This window comes from Haliotis rubra, unplaced genomic scaffold (genome assembly GCF_003918875.1).
Source record: "Haliotis rubra isolate DU_JTF1 unplaced genomic scaffold, ASM391887v1 Scf70, whole genome shotgun sequence".
Lineage (NCBI taxonomy): Eukaryota > Metazoa > Mollusca > Gastropoda > Lepetellida > Haliotidae > Haliotis > Haliotis rubra.
Window position 1 is genome coordinate 2,072,319 of NW_025767413.1, and position 26,053 is coordinate 2,098,371.

At 37.8% G+C, this 26,053-nt stretch overlaps 1 protein-coding gene across 1 annotated transcript in view; it reads right to left on the reverse strand.

The window, feature by feature from the left end:
* Positions 1–25,902, reverse strand: part of LOC124258753 — an 83,859-nt gene extending 57,957 nt beyond the window's left edge. Inside the window, 1 exon segment of the mRNA XM_046692835.1 lies at positions 25,248–25,902. Coding sequence (XP_046548791.1) covers positions 25,248–25,378 — 131 coding nt within the window. The 5' untranslated portion in view covers positions 25,379–25,902.
* Positions 25,903–26,053: the final 151 nt, after the last annotated feature.

Genomic DNA, 26,053 nt, shown 5'->3' on the forward strand with positions numbered 1-26,053 from the left:
GCTGAGTGCGGCGTAAAACTAAACTCACTCACTTAACTACATCTGTTCATGAGGCTAGAAACACTTCTATTAGTAAAATGACCCGCTTCACTGCAATTGGCACTGCAACTGGATGTATGTTTTGCAAAATGAATTATTTAAATACATCTTGTATTTAAAAGACTGTTGTTATTAATCATCAGATTCATTATGTAGTCCTACTGATTTGGTGTTTAGTATCCTATCATCGTTATTGTTGAATGTCATACATTCTGAAGCACTGCTAGATCTCCATGCAAATGTCTTTCAGAGCATTAAATGCTTAAATGTCCAAACAATTATATGAACATTTATTCTTACAAATACAGCCATGAAGTTCATTAGCTTACAATCATTTGGGGTTAAAATATTTGCAAAATTATTTATGAAATTTTGTTAACTTGTATTAGGATTTTAACAATCTAACATCATTTTATCAATCACATAGAAAATGGACGGCAAAGGCACAGCTATGAGCAGTTAAATTGATCAGTCATCCTCAAATTCTGGGTAAAAATCAATGCGATACATTTATGCCTGTACCATATTAGTGAAATCACTCATCCATATCTTCATAAATAGTCATGTGAAGAGCATTAATAACATTTTTCAATATTGCCAATCTGATGCCAATGAGTAATGAGTTTTAACGACACTGCTGCCTGAATCAACCATGGAAGGTTCCAGCTCTGTACTTTGAAAAGAGATGTCCAAAACATGAATGGCCCCTGAACATATACGAGATAGTTACACAGTGGTCCAGGATTCAGTTTTTATCACATTATTAACTAATCAGATTTCACATAAACCCATGGCTGAAAGGTTCTGTTATGTAAAAAAAAGGACTCAAAATGGCTACCAGAACCAGTTAAGAATTAGATCAGAAATCTGTCAGACACTTTATACACAAGTTATAAACAGAACAGATGCAGAAATCACAGAATCATAAAATTTACCTAATGCGTTTGTGTCGCAACTTATGTTTGCTTCATGATTCATTTGCCTTGTATACAAGCCTGTGAATAATATGCTGAAAAAATGTTCTACATTTCTGGTAAAAAGATACTGTATGCCGTCTGAACTTTATCAAAAGCAAATGTCAGTACAAATGTTGTTTTAAATCACTAAGTTTTCTATGAAGGACATGCAGAAGTTGGCAGTCATAAGGTTAAGATGTATGGATGAACAACTTGCTTGATAATTGTGTTGGAACCTACAGCGAAGCATTGTATTATTTGTAATACTGAACTTGGTCATCCTTATATCTTACCCTTACTAACTTATTGTCCATAACATTCACATAAGTTTTGATAGCTATTTACTTGGGAAATGAGAGTAAATCAAAAATTTTAAGAACCTTTTGATTTTTTAAGATGTAATTTGTTAAATTTGTGCATTCAATTTCACAAACTCTGAGGAAAAGTAGCCATGTAACTGGGGCAGCAGGTATCCATATCATGATACCTTGAGCAAAGTTTAATATACTTATAGCAAGTATCAATCACAAAAATTCAGCATGTTTATTTTTAAAGACTGTTACATCCTTGATGATTTTAAATGTGTTAAAGACTGATTAGGCCTAAAAACAAAATGTTGTGGTTCCGATTACCCGACCGACCCTTGAATTCTGGTGCCGACCCTAATTTTTTTAAGCTGTATGAATGAAATAACCTTTCAGATACCATTGTTTTTTCCCGGCACCGACAGACATCGGTCATTCTGCCGAAACCTCGATTGAATAATCAATTATACGTTGATAAATGTGTTGTTAGTTTGTACTTTACTTCTAAAAAAAATGTAAAAAATATATATATATATAAAATCCTACCTACCTACCCTAGATTTTTTATTTGGCCTTATTAACTATGGTGCAATTGCCAGATATGTTAGAAGGAACATCCCTTCAAGAGAGGTGGAACTTAACTTTGAAGCCAGCTGAATGAACAATACATAGTAACAAGCTGATTATCATTGATACCAAATTTCTAGTAAGTTTCATTTAACCTGCCAATATATATTAGAGCCAAATTGATGTGGCCCTCCTCATAACTTTCACTGCTATTCTTGTCAGTTTAGTATGGCACATCGGTCTACAGCTTAGATGCATTTGAATTCTTTTTAACAAAGTTTATTACTTTTTACATTGAAAACAAGATCGGATTATCTCAGAAAATGATACATGATTAAATGCCTCAATTCAAGACCAAAATGACAATTGTCAATTAAAATAATGTCTAGAAATAAGAGCTAGATTGCAGGGAATCTTACACAGACTTCTAAATTCATAAACCCTAGACGAGATCGTCAAAATGCAGTTGTCAGAGCATGCCCAATATCAATACCAGTAGTCAATGGCATCCATGTTTATTGTAACTGAAATGTTTTTCACTTCTAAGTCTCCAGACATCTAAATCATTGTCATACAAATAAACATTGTACACTGAAATTCTCATGATGAAGTGCACGCCCACGTTGTCCAAGAGACACCAAGATCTATTACCCAGACTGATAACTGCATGACTCCCACCGAAAAAAAAAATCAAATAGCTTTACACATGACCATATATTCTTTCTCCCCCAATGCTGAAAAGATTTGTGACGTATTGTTTGAAACAAGTCTTTACAGATCTTCGTCAAGTGTGTTCGATTTTGCACTGATGATCAGGGTTGTATTCTGTTGCTTATGGCCCAAGTGAGAAGATGTCATTATATAACTTCACTGGCAGTGTAGTCTTGCACATCGCAAGATAAAGACTCATGTATATTGGATGTTTCAGCTACGCTGAGAATAAGCTGCCCCTGCCTCACCATATACCGCTACGCATACAACTATTGATTGCCTGGAAAACATGGACCGAGCGACTACATATTTCATGACACTCTTGTCGAGCACGGACGAGTAATTATTCCACTAGAGCCAAATCAGAGATGCAAATTTGCATGAAAAAGGGGGTCTCTGACAACACAAATTTAAGTTACAAACATCTTATAATTACTGGCACAATCATTAGAAAGAGGTGTTTTCTTTGGAGGAAAAAAGGAATAATTCTTGATGCGACACCAATGACACATTAGTCAGAATGTTCATCCAAGATCATCACAAGCTATATGTGTTGTATTTGTGGTCAAAGCAACCCTTAAAATGTCTCTTTTTATTTTATTACTAGAACATTTGTCAAATATAGAATCCTTCCTCTAAAGAATGTCAAAGATATAGGCCAAAGCTTTATGCCTCAGAGTCGTAGCATAATGCTGTGTAGCATAATTTTATGGCTTGGTATTTGTAACCACACCCACAATAAAGTGCACAGAGTGGATAGAGAATTGATGATAACGTCTCAGTTGCTACAGTATGCATGAAGAGATACTCTGCTCACACATCCTTGCCTTTGTATTGTAACTTAGTGGTTTGTCACCATGTCACATCACATTGGCAATGAAGGATGCCCTTGTTTTATAACAAAGCCGTTATCATAAAATCTCAAACAAAAAGAAGAATAACACTTAATTGAACCCAAGTGATTTGTTTCCATGTCACACTCTACATGAAGGGACCGCTTCCGTGGTGTAGTGGTTAGAGCGTCCGCCCGGAGAGTGGAAGGTCGCGGGTTCGATCCCCGACCGCGTCATACCAAAAAACGCTCAAATATGGTACTTGTTGGTCCCTGTCTGGCCCTCGACATTAATGGGTACAACAAGGACTGGTCGGCTCGGAGTCAGTATAATGTGTCTGAGTGGGGTATTCATGCTCTACTGCGGCATGGTATCTCAGTGGGCTAGCACTGTAAAACCAGCTGAAGTCTGGGATAGTACAAGCAACTGCACATACACATACACATGCTTGCACGTCGTCATATGAGCGAAATATTCTCCAGCACGATGTTAAACCCAATTTCACCTCACCTCACCCTACATGAAGGATGCCTTAACTGAGTGGTTTGTTATCATGCTGAATCACATCCACAATGGAGGATGCAAGTGTATTGGACCCAAGTGATTTGCTTCAATATCACACACTAAATGAAGGATGCTGTGTGTTTTTACCAAGGAGTATCACACCACCAATGAAGGATGCCCTTTTTTTTTAACTTATAGTGGAGCAGATAAATGCAAAAATGACCCAAAATAGTTCACCTAATCATGCAAGCATAAAATTTGGCACATGCATTCTCTTTCATAAAAGGGCGTTAGCCACGCAAAAATCCAAGATGCATATGGCTGCCTCCGTTTTCAAGATGGCTGCCATTCATTGGCCAATTGCATCACCATCGAGAATAGGGATGTTACTGATGCATTTGTCATGGTTTATAATCCCATTCAATCACCAGTTTATTCATTTATTGTAGTTAATTTTGTCATGCTTTTAATTCCAAGTACTAAAACAAAGATGGCGGCCAATATGGCGGCCAAAATCAGTATTGATCTCATCTCAGCATCTGTCACTTTGAATGACTTTTTTTCATCTACAGAGTTTTTGGGGTCAGAGATTCTAATTGATCTAAACTTTTGTCAAAGGATGTAACATTATTTACAAGGTGTTGGTATACTAATAGAGTGAATGTGGTGACTTTACTGCTGTGTAACTCAGCATGGGGTTCAGTGTCTGCTGATCTAGCTTTACTAATGCCACTCCCAGCTTTACTAACTCTACTGTAGTTGAATAGTATCAGGTGTAGTGCAGTTTAGATTAGTGTCCCAAATGCTGTCAACCAGTAAAATTCAGGCCGGAGATGGTCAACTCTGTTCCTGAACTACCTGATTCCTTTACAAATATCCCTGCTGGTTCATTGAAGTCAAAGAACCCAACACAGCCAAGTAGTACAGTGCCAATGCCAACCACAGACCTGCTTAGACCACAAATGGCCCTGGAGTATGAATGGCTGGAGAAGGTCTTTATCACTGAAGCTCATCATGTATTGCAGAAAAGAAGCCCAGAGTTTGAAGTGAGTATCACTTCTTTGCTGCCACTTCTCAGGGACGAGGCTCACTCTGTAGCTACAGTGAAGCACGTAATGCAGAAGGTGTGTGACACAGTTGCACACCTGAACCCAGGCCAAGTACCTGTCATTACAGCAGGCCAACCAATCTATGCCTTGGCAAAACAGGTGCATTGGCAATGGCCAGGCACGTTTGGAGAGGATTAATACCTTGTCATGTTAGGGGGTCTCCATATCAAAATGGCTACCTTTCGGTCTCTGGGTTCTCTGCTGAAGGACAGTGGTTGGACTGGTGCTCTAGTAGAAGCAGGAATGGCTTCTTCTGGCACTGCAGATTAATTTCTGGCAGCTTCAAGTGTCACTAAGACACGACAAATGCACCAGGTCACTGCCTGCAGCCTTTACAAGTTGCTAAAATGTGCCTACAACAGTTATTGCACAGAACAAGTTGTGATCAATGAAGACGTATTGGGCTTTGAGGAATGGTGTCAACAAAAAGCCAACAAAGTCCGCAATTTCAATTCTTGCATTTGGTGTTGTCAATGGAACTTACAGTCTTCATGCTGATCAGATCATTCCGTGAAGCCAACTTCAGCCTATACTGTCAGGTGAGTGAGTGATTTAATATTTAACATCACATCGGCAATATCTCAGCCATATCGTGATAAAAACAATTTATATAATACAAAAATGATAACATTGTGAAGAGTTAAACTTGTCGACGATGGACATATACTGTCAGGCATTGAGGGAGTTGATCCCATACTTGTTTGCCAATAACAACAACAATTATGCCTGATGGTTGCCTATTCATCTGAGGGACATGCTGACTTTGGAAAGTAAGCACCCAGCATTGGCGCAGTAACTCAAGATGGACAACTTTGTTGTGCACAAGACCAGGCGTGACTTCTCAGCACTTGCTCTTGATCAGGCCCATGAGCAGGCCAATGCTGTCAATAAGGCTGATGGTGGAACCATTGGGCTTACTGAAAATCCTTCAGCCCTGAGGAGATGGATGGTCTCAGGTCCTGAGGTGAGCCATCTGGTGTTCCTCCATGAAATGAAGGCACAAACAAAAGAGGCCAGCGAGCACTGTCTTCACCATGAGCAGACACCACATGCCCAGAAGACATTCCAAGAAAGGGTCCAGAAACTCTCTCAGGTCCTGCAAGACTTGGGAAACCCTTTCGAGGAAGATAGTGTAGATTTGTTTTCAATAGACACCAAACATGTAGCTAATCCCAGCTCTGCGGTGCTTGTTCACACTCACTTGCAGAAAGGTAGCACACAATACCAAAACTTCGTGAAAAGATTGGAAGATAATCCAACATCATTCTATGAGCCTGTCAGAAAGCAAAGACTTTACTTCTTCTGTCAAGATAAGCCTGTTACAGAGCCACCAAAGCAGAAACAGCTGAAAGAAGACTGTCAGCTGTTTTCCAAGCTGTTCATCTCCTGTCAGATCAGGGAGTGCGACCTGCAGGAATTCTTTCAGCATGAAAATCAATCATTCCCTGCATCTCTAAAAGATGGTGGAAAGATTTATAGCTGTCAAAAGTCCCAACTGACCTCCATACTTGAGAAACACATCACGCCTCCAGACCAAGAGCCAGAGGCAGATGATATCATCATTGATGGTTCAGCTTTGATCCATGCACTGCCACCAAAAAGGTCTAAGACATTTGCAGACTATGCAGCCCTTGACTTTCTGCCAACTATTAGTGCATATGCCAGTACATACAAGACAACACATGTTGTCTTTGATATGTACAGTCCATTAAGTCTGAATACAGACACAATGTCCAAAAGAGGACAAGGAGTGACACGCAAGGTGACAGAAAAGAATAGCATTCCTTCAAACTGGCACAACTTTCTGTGACACAATGACAAGTCGGAGCTGTTTCATTTCCTGGCAAACATGATTGTCCAGATGTCTGCACCAAACTTGGTTATTGTAGCCAAGGGACACCAAGCACTTGGCACACACAAAGTGAGTCTGACTGAACTGGAAGAATGTTCTCACGAGGAAGCAGATAGCCGCATCTTTGTTCATGCCAGATATGCTGCAACCCAAGGGAGCAAATCCATCATAATCAAAGCCAATGACACAGATGTCCTTGTGATTGGCCTGAGTATGTTCCCAACACTGCAAAGCATGGGTCTGCAGCAGCTGTAGCTCTTATTTGGCCAAGGTCAGAGCCTTCGATAGATTGGCATTCACAACCTGCACAACTCTGTTGGTCAAGAGAAGGCCAAAGGCATGTTGTTCTTCCATGCCTTTACAGGTTGTGATGTGGTATCAGCTTTATGGAATAAAGGTACAGCTTGGCAAACATGGGACATTTTCCAAGAGGCAACACCAGTATTTGCCAGACTGAGCCAGCATCCACCAACCATTGAGGATGATGACATGTAGATCCTTGAGAGGTTTGTGGTCCTCATGTATGACAGGTCTAGCACTGTAGATGGTATGGATGAGGCTAGACTCGACTTATTTGCCAGAAAGCAGAGACCATATGAAGCCATCACTCCAACCAGAGCAGCTCTAATTCAACACGCTAAACGCGCAGCATATCAGGCAGGTTGTGTGTGGGCTCAGGCAATTCTGCGCCAGCCAGAAGCAGAGAGTCCAGCTGACTGGGGATGGGAGAAGATTGGCGAAGAATGGAAAACCTTCTGGGCAGCCAATTCTCCCATTGCAAAGAGTTGTGAACAGCTCACTAACTGTGGCTGCAAGTCTGGCTGTCGTGGCAGGTGCAAATGCTACCGGTATGGTCTCACATGCACAGCCTTGTGCAGTTGCAAATGTGAAGTGTAGTTTCTCTGTTATTCTGGGTGCAGTGGTACAATTTCGACTGTTTTTTTGCTAAAACTGCCATTTGATTTATGTATTGTTTTGGTATTGTAATAAAAACAACTGCATTTTGTCATAAAAAATGAAATAAGTTGTTTTACTTGAAGTAGTAACAACTTACAAAGTAATCATTAGTAATTTTTTGTGTAGACGGTGGCCATCTTGAAAATGGTAGCCATCTTAGATTTTTGCGTGGCTAATGCCCATTTTTGAAAGAGTGGACTCTAATGAACATTTGTGCCAAATATCATGCTTGCATGATTAAGTGAACTATTTTTGCACTTTTCTGCTCCACTATAAGTGGATATTTACTAAGCAGTATCACACCACCAATGAGTGCTACCCTTGTTTTTTAACCAAGCGGTTATTTACTAAGCAGTATCACACCACCAATGAGTGCTGCCCTTGTTTTTTAACCAAGCAGTTATTTACTAAGCAGTATCACACCACCAATGAAGGATGCCCTTGTTTTTTAACCAAGCGGTTATTTACTAAGCAGTATCACACCACCAATGAGTGTTGCCCTTGTTTTTTTACCAAGCGGTTATTTTCTAAGCAGTATCACACCACCAATGAAGGATGCCCTTGTTTTTTAACCAAGCGATTATTTACTAAGCAATATCACACCACCAATGAAGGATGCCCTTGTTTTTTAACCAAGAGGTTATTTACTAAGCAGTATCACACCACCAATGAAGGATGACCTTGTTTTTTAACCAAGCGGTTATTTACTAAGCAGTATCACACCACCAATGAAGGATGACCTTGTTTTTTAACCAAACGGTTATTTACTAAGCAGTATCACACCACCAATGAAGGATGCCCTTGTTTTTTAACCAAGCGGTTATTTACTAAGCAGTATCACACCACCAATGAAGGATGCCCTTGTTTTTTAACCAAGCGGTTATTTACTAAGCAATATCACACCACCAATGAGTGCTGCCCTTGTTTTTTAACCAAGTGGTTATTTACTAAGCAGTATCACACCACCAATGAAGGATGCCCTTGTTTTTTAACCAAGTGGTTATTTACTAAGCAGTATCACACCACCAATGAGTGCTGCCCTTGTTTTGTTATTTACTTTTAACCAAGTTTTTTAACCGGTTATTTACTAAGCAGTATCACACCACCAATGAAGGATGCCCTTGTTATTTTTATCACACCACCAAGCGGTTATTTACTAAGCAGTATCACACCACCAATGAAGGATGCCCTTGTTTTTAACCAAGCGGTTATTTTTACTACCAAGCAGTATCACACCACCAATGAAGGATGCCCTTGTTTTTTAACCAAGCGGTTATTTACTAAGCAGTATCACACCACCAATGAAGGATGCCCTTGTTTTTTAACCAAGCGGTTATTTACTAAGCAGTATCACACCACCAATGAGTGGATGCCCTTGTTTTTTAACCAAGCTTGTTTTATTTACTAAGCAGTATCACACCACCAATGAAGGATGCCCTTGTTTTTTAACCAAGAGGTTATTTACTAAGCAGTATCACACCACCAATGAAGGATGCCCTTGTTTTTTAACCAAGCGGTTATTTTCTAAGCAGTATCACACCACCAATGAGTGTTGCCCTTGTTTTTTAACCAAGCGGTTATTTACTAAGCAGTATCACACCACCAATGAAGGATGCCCTTGTTTTTTAACCAAACGGTTATTTACTAAGCAGTATCACACCACCAATGAAGGATGCCCTTGTTTTTTAACCAAGCGATTATTTACTAAGCAATATCACACCACCAATGAAGGAAGCCCTTGTTTTTTAACCAAGTGGTTATTTACTAAGCAGTATCACACCACCAATGAGTGCTGCCCTTGTTTTTTAACCAAGTGGTTATTTACTAAGCAGTATCACACCACCAATGAAGGATGCCCTTGTTTTTTAACCAAACGGTTATTTACTAAGCAGTATCACACCACCAATGAAGGATGCCCTTGTTTTTTAACCAAGCGGTTATTTACTAAGCAGTATCACACCACCAATGAAGGATGCCCTTGTTTTATGACTGATTGGTTTGTCCCACACTGAGCCCCCATCCTCGTCCAATGTCTCAGGTCTAAAATCAATAAATCCTTAACCATGTTAACCCATATTTCAGCCACTAACACTTCTGCATGCATTCCTTCCACTGCCTTCCAGCCAGTTACAATCATGTCTGTTATAATCCAAATACAATAATGTGCCCCAGCAATTATAACACACACACAGCCCTTGGTGCCTCATTATGCTCTTTGTGGAAACTGATCAGCATAATACAGTACCATGTGTTATGCATGATGAGATGCAGGTCTAGTTCACAGATATGGAATCATCAGTGGACTTTTTATGGTGCACAATTTTCTTGAATACAAGAACTGCGCTGAACTTCTGTAAGATACTTATTCAAATATCTCTGATTGTGCAAATTGGGTGGGTAATGATGCTGGTACGTGGTCACATTTTCTGCACGTACTGCACCAAATAGAGGACTTTTCCTTAAGTATCATACATTTCACTTGGGTTATTTAAAAATATTACATAGCCATGAAATTATACAGACATGTTTAGATTACTTTTATGGTCTTTAATTTTTATGGCTGTGACTGCCTTGTAACATGGATCACTGGTAATGATTATTGAAACATAAATATGAAAGAAAATGAATGTATTTGCTGTTCATTTTTCAATTAAGTCCTGATAATTAAAAGTTTTCTGAAGGTACTTGTTTCTTTACTTTTTCTAGGAATTTAAAAAAAATAATTTTTAAGCATGAGTTCGTGAATCACTATCAAATAGTGATGATACCATGTGTTTGCCTGAAGGTAAGCCCCACCAGTGACATCCATCACAAACACGTTTTGAACAGAACTTGGTTCTTTTCTGCAATTCCACAATTTCGAGCATATCCTTTTCAAGAACATATGTGGAAAATACCTATCTCAAACACTTCCTGTGAATATAGGGGCGGTGGGGTAGCCTAGTGGTTAAAGCGTTGGCTCGTCACGCCGAAGACCCGGGTTCGATTCCCCACATGGGCACAATGTGTTAAGCCCATTTCTGGTGTCCCCCGCCGTGATATTGCTGGAATATTGCTAAAAGCGGCGTAAAACTAAACTCAGTCAGTCCTGTGAATATAATGAAAGTCCTTCCTTAATTGTATTTAAGAGTATGATTAATCTCTGAAGAAGGGTTTGGTGAGACTGTTGCTTGACCCAACAGTATATCTGTCTTCGTGTGGATTTATAAGGAAATTTACGGGTGATGTAGCGACCGCAATGAAATGATTAAGAACATGGATTCATGCTGGTCCATTCGTTTTAATCTTTGGTTTGACATCAGGCAAGAATTCTACATCAAAACATCTTCATTTAATTTTTTTCAATGGCAGTTAATGTGCTACACGAACCTGCATGCTGCTTGTCTGTGAACACGTGATATTGGTGATGAAAAAAAAAAGACGCATTCACCGACATCCAGGGTGACCTCAAGTTTTTTTTCCTTTCAAGGTGACATTTTCTATAATTAAGTGTTGAAATTCAGTAATTTTGTTTTGTTTTTGTAATCAGTAAGTAAATACAAGGCACAGTCATATCCAAGATAATTGTATTATTATCATTAAGGCAAAATCTTTACAAAATGTTTCTAACATGTCACACATTACATGATTATGTGTACATTTAGGTTAATTTCAAAACATATATAAAAGTTCCCCAAACTTACATTTTCATACTTTTTCTTTAAAGTTAGATATACAAGAGTATGTCTGTGAATATCATTAGCAGCTGATCTTAAACACATAATTCTACTTTCACAATGTTTCCAAGCAGCACAACTGTCTGTGTTCCAATTACATAAGCGTAAATCTATCTGCTAAGGATTATCTTTCACATCTGGAATGACAAGCAGCTCAGGGGACTTCTTGTCTCATTTTGATAGCATGGTAATTGCAAAAGTAACTCGTAAGCATAATAAACCTAATACAATGTTTCCATTGGGAATTGTTTTATATACAGGACACAATCCAGCTCCATCCCGCTGCAGGTAGTACCACATCCTTTACAGATCTGTAACTCCTCTCCATTTACCATACATTTTCATTTGTGAGTGTAATATTTCCCGTTGGCCTAACATTTTGCACAATCAGCAAAAGATAGTTTGGACTAGTGCACAACTGTTCTGAAAAACAGAAGGAACAGAGAACCTCTGCACTCGCTTGTTGTTAATTTGATATATAAACCCCAGCTTATAAAAAAATTACCCCTTTGGTAATCCAATTATGACACCATAGTTAGCTCAGGGCTTAAATTCGAAAATGGCAAACAATGAATGAAACAAAACCAGGCATACAATATTTTTTAATGACCTTTAATGTTGAATTCATTTTGAGCAGCTGAGCCATAAACATTAGAGCAAAGTTTTCAAGCACTTTTCTGTTTATAAACATTACGGGAAACTTGAACCTGGAATTTAGGCCCATGGGCTTAATTTTGCATGGGCTTATATATAGGAGATACACGTATGAGGTTGTAAACAGTTTGCAGCTCATGTCTGGAGAATGAAAAAACTCTAACTGAACAATGAGCAAATTTCTTCAAAATCTAATCCACTGCCATAAAGACAATTCCATGAATGACTATTTAATGAGACACTTTAATCAGATGTGGTGGCAGAAGAGCTTGTTAAGTTGGTACATTCTTCTGATAAAAGATAAATAATCCTGTGCCAGCTGTTTTGTTAGGCTTAATGTAAACATCATGATGGAGATGAAGAACAGAAAAAACAATGAGTGAGTGAGTGAGTGAGTATAGCTCAGTGCCACATCATCAGCTTTTCGCAAGTGGTTGAAAAGAAATAGTATCACTGTCCATAGATTGGAGGGGAAATCACAGGACACCATAAAGTAACAAATAAAACACATTACACAAGAAAACTTCAAATAAAAATATTAAATTATACTTGGGAGATATTAAGGAAAATCCTTTGGACACAACCCCTATGTTATCCCATGTGTATATCAACATTCAGTTGATATCAAAATGTTTGGAAGCTGTAGAAATGTCAGCCTGTAGTCCTGGTAAAGTTCAGAATAAATTGATTGATAATTGAGACCTCTTGTTATGTGCAATACTCACATGTGTTGAGCATCAGCCTACACTGGCATAATTCATAGGCATTACCCATTTACTATTGGATTCCTGCATGTCACGTGTACTTCATTTATATCTGGTTGGTTATATTTCTCAACCATTTTCCTATGGAAACGCCAACTGTTAACTGTTTTGAGTAGTAAGCACTTATAACATGTAGTCACATTTCATGCATCGGTGACAGAAACAACCAAATTTCCTTTTGACATGTACTAAATGTTCTTGTGTGTGTTTTAGGTAAACAGCTAATGTGCCTTTACATGTGTGTGTGACAGGGCCCTCATTGGGGCAGGACACTTACGTTTACAACATTTCATGATAGTGTGTACTATCATCTGGTTGTGAACAGTTTGTGATAGCGTGTACTATCATCTGGTTGTGAACAGTTTGTGATTGTACTATCATCTGGTTGTGAACAGTTTGTGATAGTGTGTACTATCATCTGGTTGTGAACAGTTTGTGATAGTGTGTACTATCATCTGGTTGTGAACAGTCTGTGATTGTACTATTTGTGAACATAGATAGTGTACTATCATCTGGTTGTGAACAGTTTGTGATCAGTTGTGTACTATCATCTGGTTGTGAACAGTTTGTGATAGTGTGTACTATCATCTGGTTGATTGAACAGTTTGTGATTGTACTATCATCTGGTTGTGAACATTTCGCGATAGTGTGTACTATCATCTGGTTGTGAACAGTTTGTGATAGTGTGTACTATCATCTGGTTGTGAACAGTTTGTGATTGTACTATCATCTGGTTGTGAACAGTTTGTGATAGTGTGTACTATCATCTGGTTGTGAACAGTTTGTGAACATTGTACTATCATCTGGTTGTGAACATTTCGCGATAGTGTGTACTATCATCTGGTTTTGAACAGTGATTGTACTATCATCTGGTTGTGAACAGTTTGTGATAGTGTGTACTATCATCTAGTGTGTACTATCATTTGAACAGTTTGAACATCATCTGGTTGTGAATAGTTTGTGTACTATCATCTGGTTGTGAACATTTCGTGATAGTGTGTACTATCATCTGGTTGTGAACAGTTTGTGATTGTACTATCATCTGGTTGTGAACATTTCTTGATAGTGTGTACTATCATCTGGTTGTGAACAGTTTGTGATTGTACTATCATCTGGTTGTGAACAGTTTGTGATTGTACTATCATCTGGTTGTGAACATTTCGTGATAGTGTGTACTATCATCTGGTTTTGAGCATTTGTGATAGTGTGCATAATTATCTGGTTTCATATATTTGTAATGGTGTGCATTATCTAGTTTTGTGGAAGTGCGATAGCATGCATTATTATCCTTTCTCAGTCTCATATATCTCTCTGTAACTCTTTCACCACAGCTAATCTAATAATGTTTGTAGTAACAATGATGGCTTTCAACAAATAATCAATACAATGTCTTAAATACAGGCCACAGGTTATTTCTGAAACCCACTCAGCAATTTGTGCAACCGATGTTCTCTTATCAGCCTACTTCCTCAAAAAAAACACCCCAACAACAATTAGGTCCAGATTGGTGAATAATAATGCATGGAAGTGGGCCAGTAAAATTGTAGATGTAAATATGCAACATATGGGATACAAGATCAGGTGATCTGCTGACTGTATTAAGTCATGAGCTATTGATTTATGACTCCCTTTCATATACAACAGCCAGGGGATAATGCCCTGTATCGCAGCCTACCATTGCATAAACTTGTCTTGTGTTCAATAGAACTGAAAGAAACACCATGATTGGCCAACTTTGAAAATCAGACATTTCTCATCTTATTTATGTTATAATTTCACTGATAAAGGACAATAGCGCACTTTATGACATTTCACATGACATATTTGGTGAATCCTTTCCATTCCTCCATAACTAAAAGGTTATACACGGTAGGTATGTACTGATAATGCAAACACAGTCATGCACATACTGGTCAATCATTTGCAATAAATGTTTCTAAGAATGGCATAAACTCTACAGTTGTCATTCTAGCGATGGTGAATATAATGCTATAGTTTCAGCCTTTTTAAATGGACACACATGCAAGTTATATTGTTAATAACGTAATGGCATTGATTTGAACAAATGCCAGATTGGAAATGCTCTACAGCAACTTATGCTGGTCATTACATGCAACTTTAACAGGTGGTCAGGCTTAGGGACTTGGTTGATTGCGTGTCATTGTATCTCTGCTCACAATATTGGTCCTTTTAATGGCTAGTTGAGGTGTGATAATTTACAGACTGCTATCACATGGAATATGAAAAATCAACAACAAATGAAGTTATAATTATGCTATCAATATTGTATATAAGGGTCAAGTGCATGTGTTAAATATACAGCAATTCAAATATCATTAAAATAATTCCTTGTTATACAAATATTTCTGTGTATTTACCTGAGTATGACTAATATTGTGTTTACAGGTAATTTATTCAGACATTACTTCTGCTTAGAAAACCAACCAAGTACTAATTGCAGCAACATCATATTATTTCATGTACCATCTGTGATAGCAATTACATGTAACAGTGATCATAAAGCATGATTTTGCACATTTATAATATTTTGACAACAGAATGCAATAAGGCTTCATTAAAAACCTTATACATTTTCTTTTGTTTTTTAGATGTCATTGTAATGTTTAATGTTAAGCAGATTGATTCTTTTCATAATGATAATATGCATTCACAAATTGAGGTATGTTGATTTACAAAATGCTTCTTTGGTTGACAAAAGTTTTCAAGAATATTTATCTGCAATATGCACATCTCGGCTTACTGATACTTTGTACTAACAAGAATTACATAACAGCTGAAAGCACATTCATAATGAGTGATTATTCAACCAATGCTGAACATGTACAAAATATTTGTCCATGATGATTCTGTCAACTGTGGAAAGGCTATAATGATCTGTTTTAACATGTTTTACATTCTGCTTTGTGAGATATAACCACAATGTTTAAAATATAAGTAAGTGCCAGGCACAGGTTTAATGAAACTTAAGGCTGATTAAACCAAAGACACAGATTTGGTAAACGGAGTTCAAACATTTAATAGGCATTTATTAGAAGTTGATGGATGACAGAGTAGACACAATTTACAGATAGCAACTTCTTTCATTTCATACACTTTCATTATTTTATGTGGAACTTTTTCCACATGTAAATTCATATTATTAGTATCTTACTTTGCAAATTTTTCATTTATTGTTTGCAACTTACAAGGTTAAGCTTTAAACACTTGAAAAGGGAGCTTCATATAGGATATAAAAAAGAATGACTTTCTCACAAGTTTGTAATCAGCTGATTGCATTAGAAAATGGATGATGCATCATTCACTTTTTGAATAACTTTCTGCAAATTTAAACAATGTATGTCTATAATATAAATTGCTCAGAGGAGGGTACCATCAATTACTCAATTTCGTGTTGTTTTCATGTGTGCAGTTGTAAGAATGTGTGAAAATGAGAGAGAGAGTGTGCATGTCTTTAGTTACCTGAAACGTTTCTGTTCATTTAAACATAAGTGATATTGTGCCCTTTGCTAACCATGGTGAGGGTCCATTTTTTGTAACAGAGATTTACCAATAAAAGATCCATTAAAAATATGGATTATTATATGACATCTGAACTTGTCATTGTTATATTGAGTGAAAACATCATATTTTCCAGACATAGATAGTCCACAGTACATTTTGACTACACAATGCCTTTTAGAAAGTGGTTAAATATCGCACATGTTATATTTGGGATTAAACTTTCTCAACTGCCAAGTGTGGTAACGTGGCGTAAAACAACTACAAAAATACACAACTTGCCACATGACACCTGTCTTGACATGCCTCATACAACTAATGCTTCAGCACAAACCTTTCAATGTACCACTATATGCCAACAGACAGCTTGATAGGACTACTTGTCAACACCATCTGTTTCAGGTGTGATTCACCTGCCCTCAATTAGCACAGTGGGAACAAAGCAACTTAATGAGAACCTTGGTCTGTCACGCTTGTTCAGAATTAAACATCTATCAACCAGCTTGTGGACGGTGCATTTACAGAGATACCACTGACATGAACTTTCTGACAATTATTTTGATCTTTACTATGCTTACTACTTTATTTGCGTCCACAAGGCTGAGCATTGGACTATATTACTTGCACTTGCTCATCAATGTGCATATCCCTGATACAGTATTCATAAATGTATTCACATTTGGCATGAAAGATTTTTCTGTTGTCAGTTATGATAATACTCCAATACTGCACATTTTGTTTCAAGATAGGAATACAATGCACTGACATCTGAAATTTGACTTTCCACTTCATGCATAAGAAATGTCATTTAGTACCCTATTCACTAAAACATTTAGGTGTTATATGATACCATATTTTATATATCTTCATTTCAGTGTTGTAGTCAATGATATTCCATATCAACCACTGAAATCTATTTATACAATAGACTCTCTTAGCTCTGTTACTGATTATTTTTGAGTGAGTGAGTGAGTTTAGTTTTATGCCACATTCAGCAATATTCCAGCTATATGGTGGCGGTCTGTAAATAATCAAGTCTAGACCAGACAATCCAGCGATTAACAGCATGAGCATCGATCTACATACTTGGGATACAATGACATGTGTCAACCAAGTCAGCGAGACGGACCACCTGATCCTATTAGTCGCCTCTTATGACAAGCATGGGTTACTGAAGATCAATTTTAACCCGGATCTTCACGGGTAGATTATTTTTGGGGGTGGTGGGGTAGCCTAGTGGTTAAAGCATTCGCTCGTCATGCCGAAGACCCCGGTTCGATTCCCCACATGGGTGAAATGTGTGAAGACTAATTCGGGTGTCCTCCACCGTGATGTTGCTGGAATATCGCTAAAAGCGGCATAAACTACTCACTCATTATTTTGGAATCTATTAAAACTTAGCATATACTTTGGTACTTTATTTTAGATTCAACAACGTGATTTCCATATTTATATTTTCACTGATTGATGTTTGATCACTTACAAATATGTTTGAGCATCAGAAGTATTCTCTTTATATTAAAAAAAAGACATTCTTATATGACATCAGGATAATGATTTGCTTCTATATGCAGAAAAATGACAAATGAAACCATATTTAGAAATAGCAATATTTCTTATAAGCAGACAGGCACCAAGTGACTGACTGGTTATCTTAATTCCATGGTGATTACTTCTATTCCTTCCCTGTCATCATGATGAACATTACACATAGCTTGGCCCGTAATATTACAATATTTAATAATAATCAAGTACAAACTTTGGTAATAAGCAACCAATCAAAGACATTTTGGAGCCATCCTTTAGAATATTTTCATCATCCTTATCATACCTTAACTATCCCAAAATAACAAATTTATTTCACGAACTTTAATCATTAAATGAAATATTATGTGAAGTAGTTACATTTTAACAAAAAGATTTTCTGACAGTGATATGTAAACAAAATTTATTCCTGACAATATTCTTCAATTTCAGAAGTTGAGCATATTGATAGCCCTTATTAAATATTTTTGATGTAATGGAAAGGATAGTAATTTAGTTTCAAAGCCTGTTTGAGTGCCCCATGAACAGAGGAACCTGTTCCAGGCGCGTAGCAAGCCAATTTCTTCGCGTAAATCTGATATGTTGCAAAACTTTACATTTAGATAGTATTGAGGATGTGTATGCCCGGGTTTTTTTTTATAATGGTAACTTAGCCCCTGTGTTCTGCAAAATATAAAGTCTATTCTTCTCTCGAATTACTTTACCCAGTAAAGAACTGACAAAAGACTGGATCATTGCAAAAACAAACCCTTATTCTGCAAACCAGGCATTTTCTTTCACCGAATAAGACATGACTGATATAAAGTGTTGTATGTTCTCAACTTTCATACCAAGCAATACCTATATTGCACTCAGACATACACCAGTAACCACCTGCATGAAGTCAAGCTTCCTGTGATGGGCGTAACCAATTTCCATAACATTTACGTACTTTCACATTGTTAAACATTGTGTGGGTTTTAATTGTTCTGTTTGGGTCATATACTTGCCTGAAGCACAAGCACACTATTTATTCGATGGCTTTTATGTTAACAACACACCCAGCATATGAAATGATCAGGTCACACAACACCACAATAAACTATCATAAACCTGTATTGATCAACAAAACGCTGCTAGTATTGTCATAGTTAATACCATGTTTTCGTCATTCATATATTTAAATACTAATATTCATCATGAAATGTCATACAAGAAATGTATCATTGCACTCTTACACAAAACAACAAAAGGCTTAACATAATGACTTGTTGAAGGCATTTGACGTTATATATCCACAATGAAACCTCAGTCTGACGTAGGCTGCTTACAATTCACAGTAAATCAAAATATTATTTGAGTCCTCCGTGTGTGTGCTAATTGATAGGTTCTTTACAATACCAAGTGGATATCTTTTAAGGGTATTTTCACCTAAGCTTAATATATTATATGATTTGGAAGAACAAACCAAAGCAGACATATTTAGAAATATGTGATGTAGGTCAATTCATCACGAGAGAAAACACTTGGCTAACAAATTTCACTTTTTCTTTCCTTATAATCAGTAAAATGTTCTCAGTTTATTTAATCATGTTAATTGCTCTATCTTCCTTGTTATTGAATACAAAAGTATTGTTTTACTGTCCCATATCATGATCAGGATATCGGTAGATTTGTGATACTGAATCACAGCAAATAATGTAATCAATATTTTGGGGAAAATGTAGGATTTTGTTAAATATTAAGGGCAAAGAGGTCAATATTTTGTGCATACAAGGTTGGTATTGCTATGAGACAATACTTCCTTCCAAATCTTCCCAAACCCTTCTCTCAGATATTTCAATGATATGCAATTGGAAATTAGTATGTAAGTTTCACAAATTTTGACAAAAGTAGTGTGGACAAACACAGAATTGTATAAACATGACAAAATGAAAAGAAACGAAACACATGCAATCAATGTTATATTTACATGATATACTTCCATATCTATTCTACTAACCAAGAAGGTCAGGTTGTTTCCATAAAAGATGCTGTTGAGAAGTAGTTGCAGTCTTTGAGATGTTATTTCACAGCTCCCACTACTATGAACAGTGTATAAAACATAGCCCGTCCCACCGTCCTTGACAGTCTATTTTTGTGAAGGATGGTCTATTAAATAAGTAAGGCCGTCCTTTGGCCGGGGGAAATATTTGAAAAATACACTTAACTTGGTTTGAACTTCATGTTGAACTTCATTTTCTTTCTCATTTTCGTTTCAACATTTGTTAATTATTTATATTTTCAAAAGAATTTTTTTAACATATCATAATTAACGATGTTACAGCTACATGCTTGGCATGGTTTGGCCTTTGTTGTACGGAAAAACATTTTGTAAAAACTGGTCAATCTTTGTCACAAGGTTTGATGTCACTACCATAACATCATCCAAAAAATTGCAATAATGATTACTCCCTGTACTGTCTTCTGATTCTTCGTCATGTTTGCAAACCGCCTCCTTGGTGTAGTGGTTAGAGCGTCCTGCCCGGAGAGTGGAAGGTCGCGGGTTCGATCCCCGACCGCGTCATACCAAAAGACGTTAAAATATGGTACTTGTTGGTCCCTGCCTGGCTCGGCATTAATGGGTACAACAAGGACTGGTCGGCTCGGAGTCAGTATAATGTGTCTGAGTGGGGTATTCATGCTTCACTGCGGCATGGTATCTCAGTGGGCTAGCACTATAAAACCAGCTCAAGTCTGGGCTAGTACAAGCAGCCGTACATACACATACACACGCATGCACGTCGTCATATGAGCGAAATATTCTCAAGCACGACGTTAAACCCAATTTCACCTCACCTCACCTCATGTTTGCAAGCAATGACAGTGAGGAAACACGATTGTTAAACACTGACACAAAAAATCATTTTTCTGAATTTTATCGCAAAAAAGGTGTGTACAAAATGATATCTGAGATTTTTGCATGTCCTAACCGTTACGTTGGCTACCGCTGATACCAATTAATTTTGTGAAGCCAAACAACGCCAAGTACTTAGACAGTAGGAGAAATTGTTTGAAACCATGTGCTCAGTAATCTTTGGGCACCAGTTATTGTTTTAAAACTGATATTGTTAGTGGCTGTCACTACCGTTACGGTCACTGCCGTTATCATGGGTTTAGTTATGGTAAGGACAGATTTTGTGACGTCAGTGACATTTTTCTAGTTTAATGTTGTTTGTATCTAAATTTTCAATTCAAAGATATCAAATGTTTTGGAATCTTATTTAACATAATTTTTTTTGTATCAAATGAATAAACTCAATAGGCATATAAGTATGATTTTTTTGTTACAGTAAGGACAGGGTAGTGTAACGAAGAAAACGGCTGTGATGGGGCCTGGAATTACGGTAGTGACATTATATACCGTCACAATGTCACTGCCATAACATGAAGTCTTTACCTGTTTTTTACATGACAGGGACATCCATAAGTAAATCTTTTGCCTATTCCATATTCTTCAAACGTCCTGAAATATCTGACTGACAAATTTCGTTAAATTATCTTATAAAGTAAACATATAAAACTGGCTATCATTTAAAATATCACTACCGTTGTTGTGTCACTACCAGAACAATTAATTCCAATGTCCATGCCATAACAAAATCATGTCCCTTATTTAATTAAAATTGATTTATCTGTTTATGTCTGGAATTTGTAGTGCAATTACGTTTGGTAGTAGAGCTTCAAGTAAGCATAATATAATTCATATTCTCATTTTGAATTTTTTGCTACATATTACTTTACATTTGCAAATCAGAAATGAAAGGAATGTTTTGGTTTGTTGGCCCCTTTTAAGCAATAAATATACAATTTCAAAACTCATTAGCCATGTTATTTTGTAAAACATGGCTATGCAGCAGCATATTCCAATCCAGAATGCTCAGGATTGTTCAGGCCATTGAAACAGGCCGTAGTATTTCAAACTAACTCCAATACCACAGTATGCATATCATTTGACAGGTTTCTACCTCAAACATAGAAAATATATAATTCTCTTTCTTCAGCTTTCAACCATCTGACACCGTTTTTCCATAAAGTTTCCGATTGCAAAACACACAATATGATAGATAGCTCTACAAACATTTTCAACTGAAGCTGTGTACTCACATCCATGGTCAGGGAAAGAATCCTTTCAAAATTTCCCACTAGAACATTAGACCAGTGAGTGCACAATAATTAGTGATCCTGGACCAAAATAACATTCATAGATTTACTCAACTATTTACTTCAATACAAAATTCACTGGCCACCAGAACCACTGCAAATTTATCATTTTGTGGTCCTGATGAATTTTTACTAGCCAGGGACAACAGGACCAGTGTAAATTTCACACACTGATGGTGAAGACAAACACAGGGTCAACAAAGACATTTCACCAGTTTGGCCAAAGGGTACACAAGTTTCAGTGTCAGTACATCATGATGATGATTAACATCATCATTTAAAGAGGTCAACTTCACTGATACCAGAACACATGAAAATGAATAGGATACACTGCACTGAAACTGTTCTGTGATATATAGATCTATGTAGATTATGAGCAATGTTTGCTTGGCGAGTAATACATTCTTGCAAGGAACTCGCGGGGCCATCGCCGATTGTTGCTGCAATGCCACTACTCTATTCATTCAGTAGCTTCTCAAGCACTGTCTGTTCTAAACGTACAACCCGTGAAGGTCACGGGTTAGAATTGGTCTTCAGTAGCCCATGCTTGTCGTAAAAGGCGACTATGCTTGTCGTAAGAGGCGACTAACGGGATCGGGTGGTCAGGCTTGCTGACTTGGTTGACACATGTCATCGGTTCCCAATTGCGCAGATCGATGCTCATGCTGTTGATCACTGGATTGTCTGGTCCAGACTCGATTATTTACAGACCGCCGCCATATAGCTGGAATATTGCTGAGTGCAGCGTAAAACTAAACTCACTCACTCACTCTAAACGTACATGAACGCGAAGGGGTTCATTTGGGAAGTTAATTCACTGACATTAAACAACCAATGAACGGATTGCTATATGAACGGATTTTATTTTCTTTCTGTTTTAACTGTCAAAGGCACTTAGATTATATAACTAGGTAAATTTTTGTTTGCTCATTTTTAAACGCCACACTCAGCAATATTCCAGCTACATGGCAGCAGTGTGTAAAAAGTCGAGTCTTGATCAGACAATCCAATGATCAACATTATGAGCATCAATCTATGCAGCTGGGATATGACATTTGTCAATTAAGTTATTGAGCCTGCCCACTAAATCCTGAGAATTGGTTGCTCCTAGATAAATATTTATAACAGTAATACAATATAGTTACAGATACTAATTTTGAACAATAATTTCTCAATGTGTTTGTGTGTGGATGGAAAGGGGTGGAAAGAGATATAAATCTCCATTTTGGACCCTACATAGTTTGCTCTTTTATATATTTGTACATAGTTTGTACAAGAAAATCAGTCCAAATATATTGTAATTGCAGCAATATTGTTAGTCCAGTCGGTAATTATGGACATAGTAATCTACATCAATAGTGATGATTGAAAACTCCACAATCAATACTTGTTGGGAACATTTGTTCAGTTTTATTAGTGACTATACAATACAAATATGCTCTTATAAATCATCCAACCATCAAAGTGAATATGATGAGTTGTAGGAACACACCGTCACCAATAAACAACTTCATTTATCATCCCACCGCTTAATAACATGTTTTGCAATATACCATATTGCCAGACAGGTCCATGAAAAGAGCACAGAAACACTGGGACCCAACATTGTAGTTTACTGGATGCAGCTAAAAGGGTTAATTGGCTCAGATTGCCAGCTGTGGCTCTTGTTTCACAGTGTTATCATGCCTCCATATAGGGTTAGGTGTGTTACCACCAATTCAATACTTAGCCCTGGGATCCCCTTTCCAACAGAGAAGCTGTTCCTGATCATCAGGGCTGGGCACCCCATGACAATGAAAACCCACTTTACAATATTCTGTATACTTTTGAGTTAAGGAAAAAATGGGCATTGCTAGATCTAATTCCTTTAACAAAATAACCTAGTGCACATCAAGTCTGAGGAAAACCTCACATTTTGAGGAGAAAATTGCTATTGTGCATACACACATGGGCAAACATTCAGGTGCTGATTGCTTGGTACTGTAATGAGCACTCATGTTTTGTGATAGCACCCACATCGATTCAGAGGGTATGGGGGTGGGGTGGGCACGCACACACACACACACCACCCCTCCAAACACCCCCACCCCCGAAAATGTTTCCCTGAGGAACATTTCCCCTTAACCTTTGGACTTCATGATTTAGGTGCACCCCCCTTCTCCTTTAAAATCCCTGATCCGCACTTGATCCATGACCACTGTGGTAAAGTGTTGGCTAGTAAGATAACTCATTAGTATAGCTTAGCCTCAAGAGTTCGATGGCTGACATGGAGCAAATCCCAAACATTGTGCCCACATAAAGTGCAATAATCATGCACTCACAAAACAGTCGCCTGTCGTCTGCTATTCCCCTAGTGTGCTCAAGAGTTATCTACCCTTTACACATGTTTATAGTTTCGTATTCCCATCCACTGCTAATATATATTCAGGTATTTATCCATGCATAGCACTCTTAACATACTATTTATAGTAATGTCATATCAACAAAATCTGGTATTATGTGCAAAGAAAAGTGAACAGAGTACGAAATTTTCATTCACACATAGCGAGGGCAATATGGCGTCTGAGCTGTCAGTTGCTCGTGCCAAACCTTTAGCTCATATTTTGCTTGCTTTGCCTGCTTCCTTCAATACTTTGCTTATGCTAACACAAATATCATGCAGCTGCTATCCTAACAAATGATACTAATCACATATTTAGCCCTATATGAAGCCAGAAAGCTGGCATATTAACGCTGAAATCATAATTAGTATTCCAAATCTTGAGGCTTATTTAGAAATTGAAGTGAGATGAATCGCACATTTGCTGACGTTTCCTTTCATAACGGACAATCGTTCAGCGTGCATAATAATATTTTCTCAAAGCAGGAAGCATGTGCCATTTCACCGAATGCAGCCATCTTATCTTACGGGCAAGATAACCATGCATATTTGACTAAAACGACCAGCATTAGCAATGGCGAGCCTCATTTCGGAATCCAAAATGGCGAGCATACTTCCTATACATTTCTGGTTGTAATGGAGGTATTCTCTCACCTGATAACTTCTTGTTCTTTCTCCTCCTCTTCTCTCTGTCTTTTGAGGACATCTTCAATGATTTTCCGTTCATCTTCGCTCAGATGACTCAAGTCCGGCATGGGGGGAAGAGATGGACGCCTGGACGACATATTGCTTTGTCGGTTAGATCGATAATCGCAAAGCTGACACAGTCGTTCGTTCTAACTCGCACAGAGCTGTTCTGTTGGCTGGTTACTTCCTTAAAATCATTGTACTTTCCTGTTATTCTGCCACCGAGCTAACATTAATCCATCGCCAGGCTATTCCCACATTGAATCTTGAGATGGTTAAGGAGACACATACGCGCTTCCGACGGAACATTGCGTCCCCATTCTACACTTCCAGCCTGCCGGGAGAGAGCACACACATTATCTATGCGTTGTGCATAATATAAACGCTAAATTGCAGCCAATCAAACAATTCCGTTTTGTGACGTCAACTCAATCGTGCTTTAAGCGGTTGTGTGTACGGGCCCATATTACAGCACAATTGGTGCCTTATTGATTTGGCTAAAACCATTGTCGTTACTGTTCCATTGGTGCACGTGGGCAAGGGGTAATTGTGTTACGTGTGGAAGCCTCATGGGGTGTGCCAGGAAGAGGCTAACAGAGTATCTCGCACCTGTCCAAAATTCGGCACAAGCACCAGCAAGCTAAAACTCTGCTATCTTTGAAAAGGCTTCTGGCCCGCCGAAGTGAGCCCGCAATAGTTATAAATAATTTAGCTTTGCATATATGTGATGGAATTATTTATTGTTTGCTTACGGTCGAAAGCAGCGTTATAGT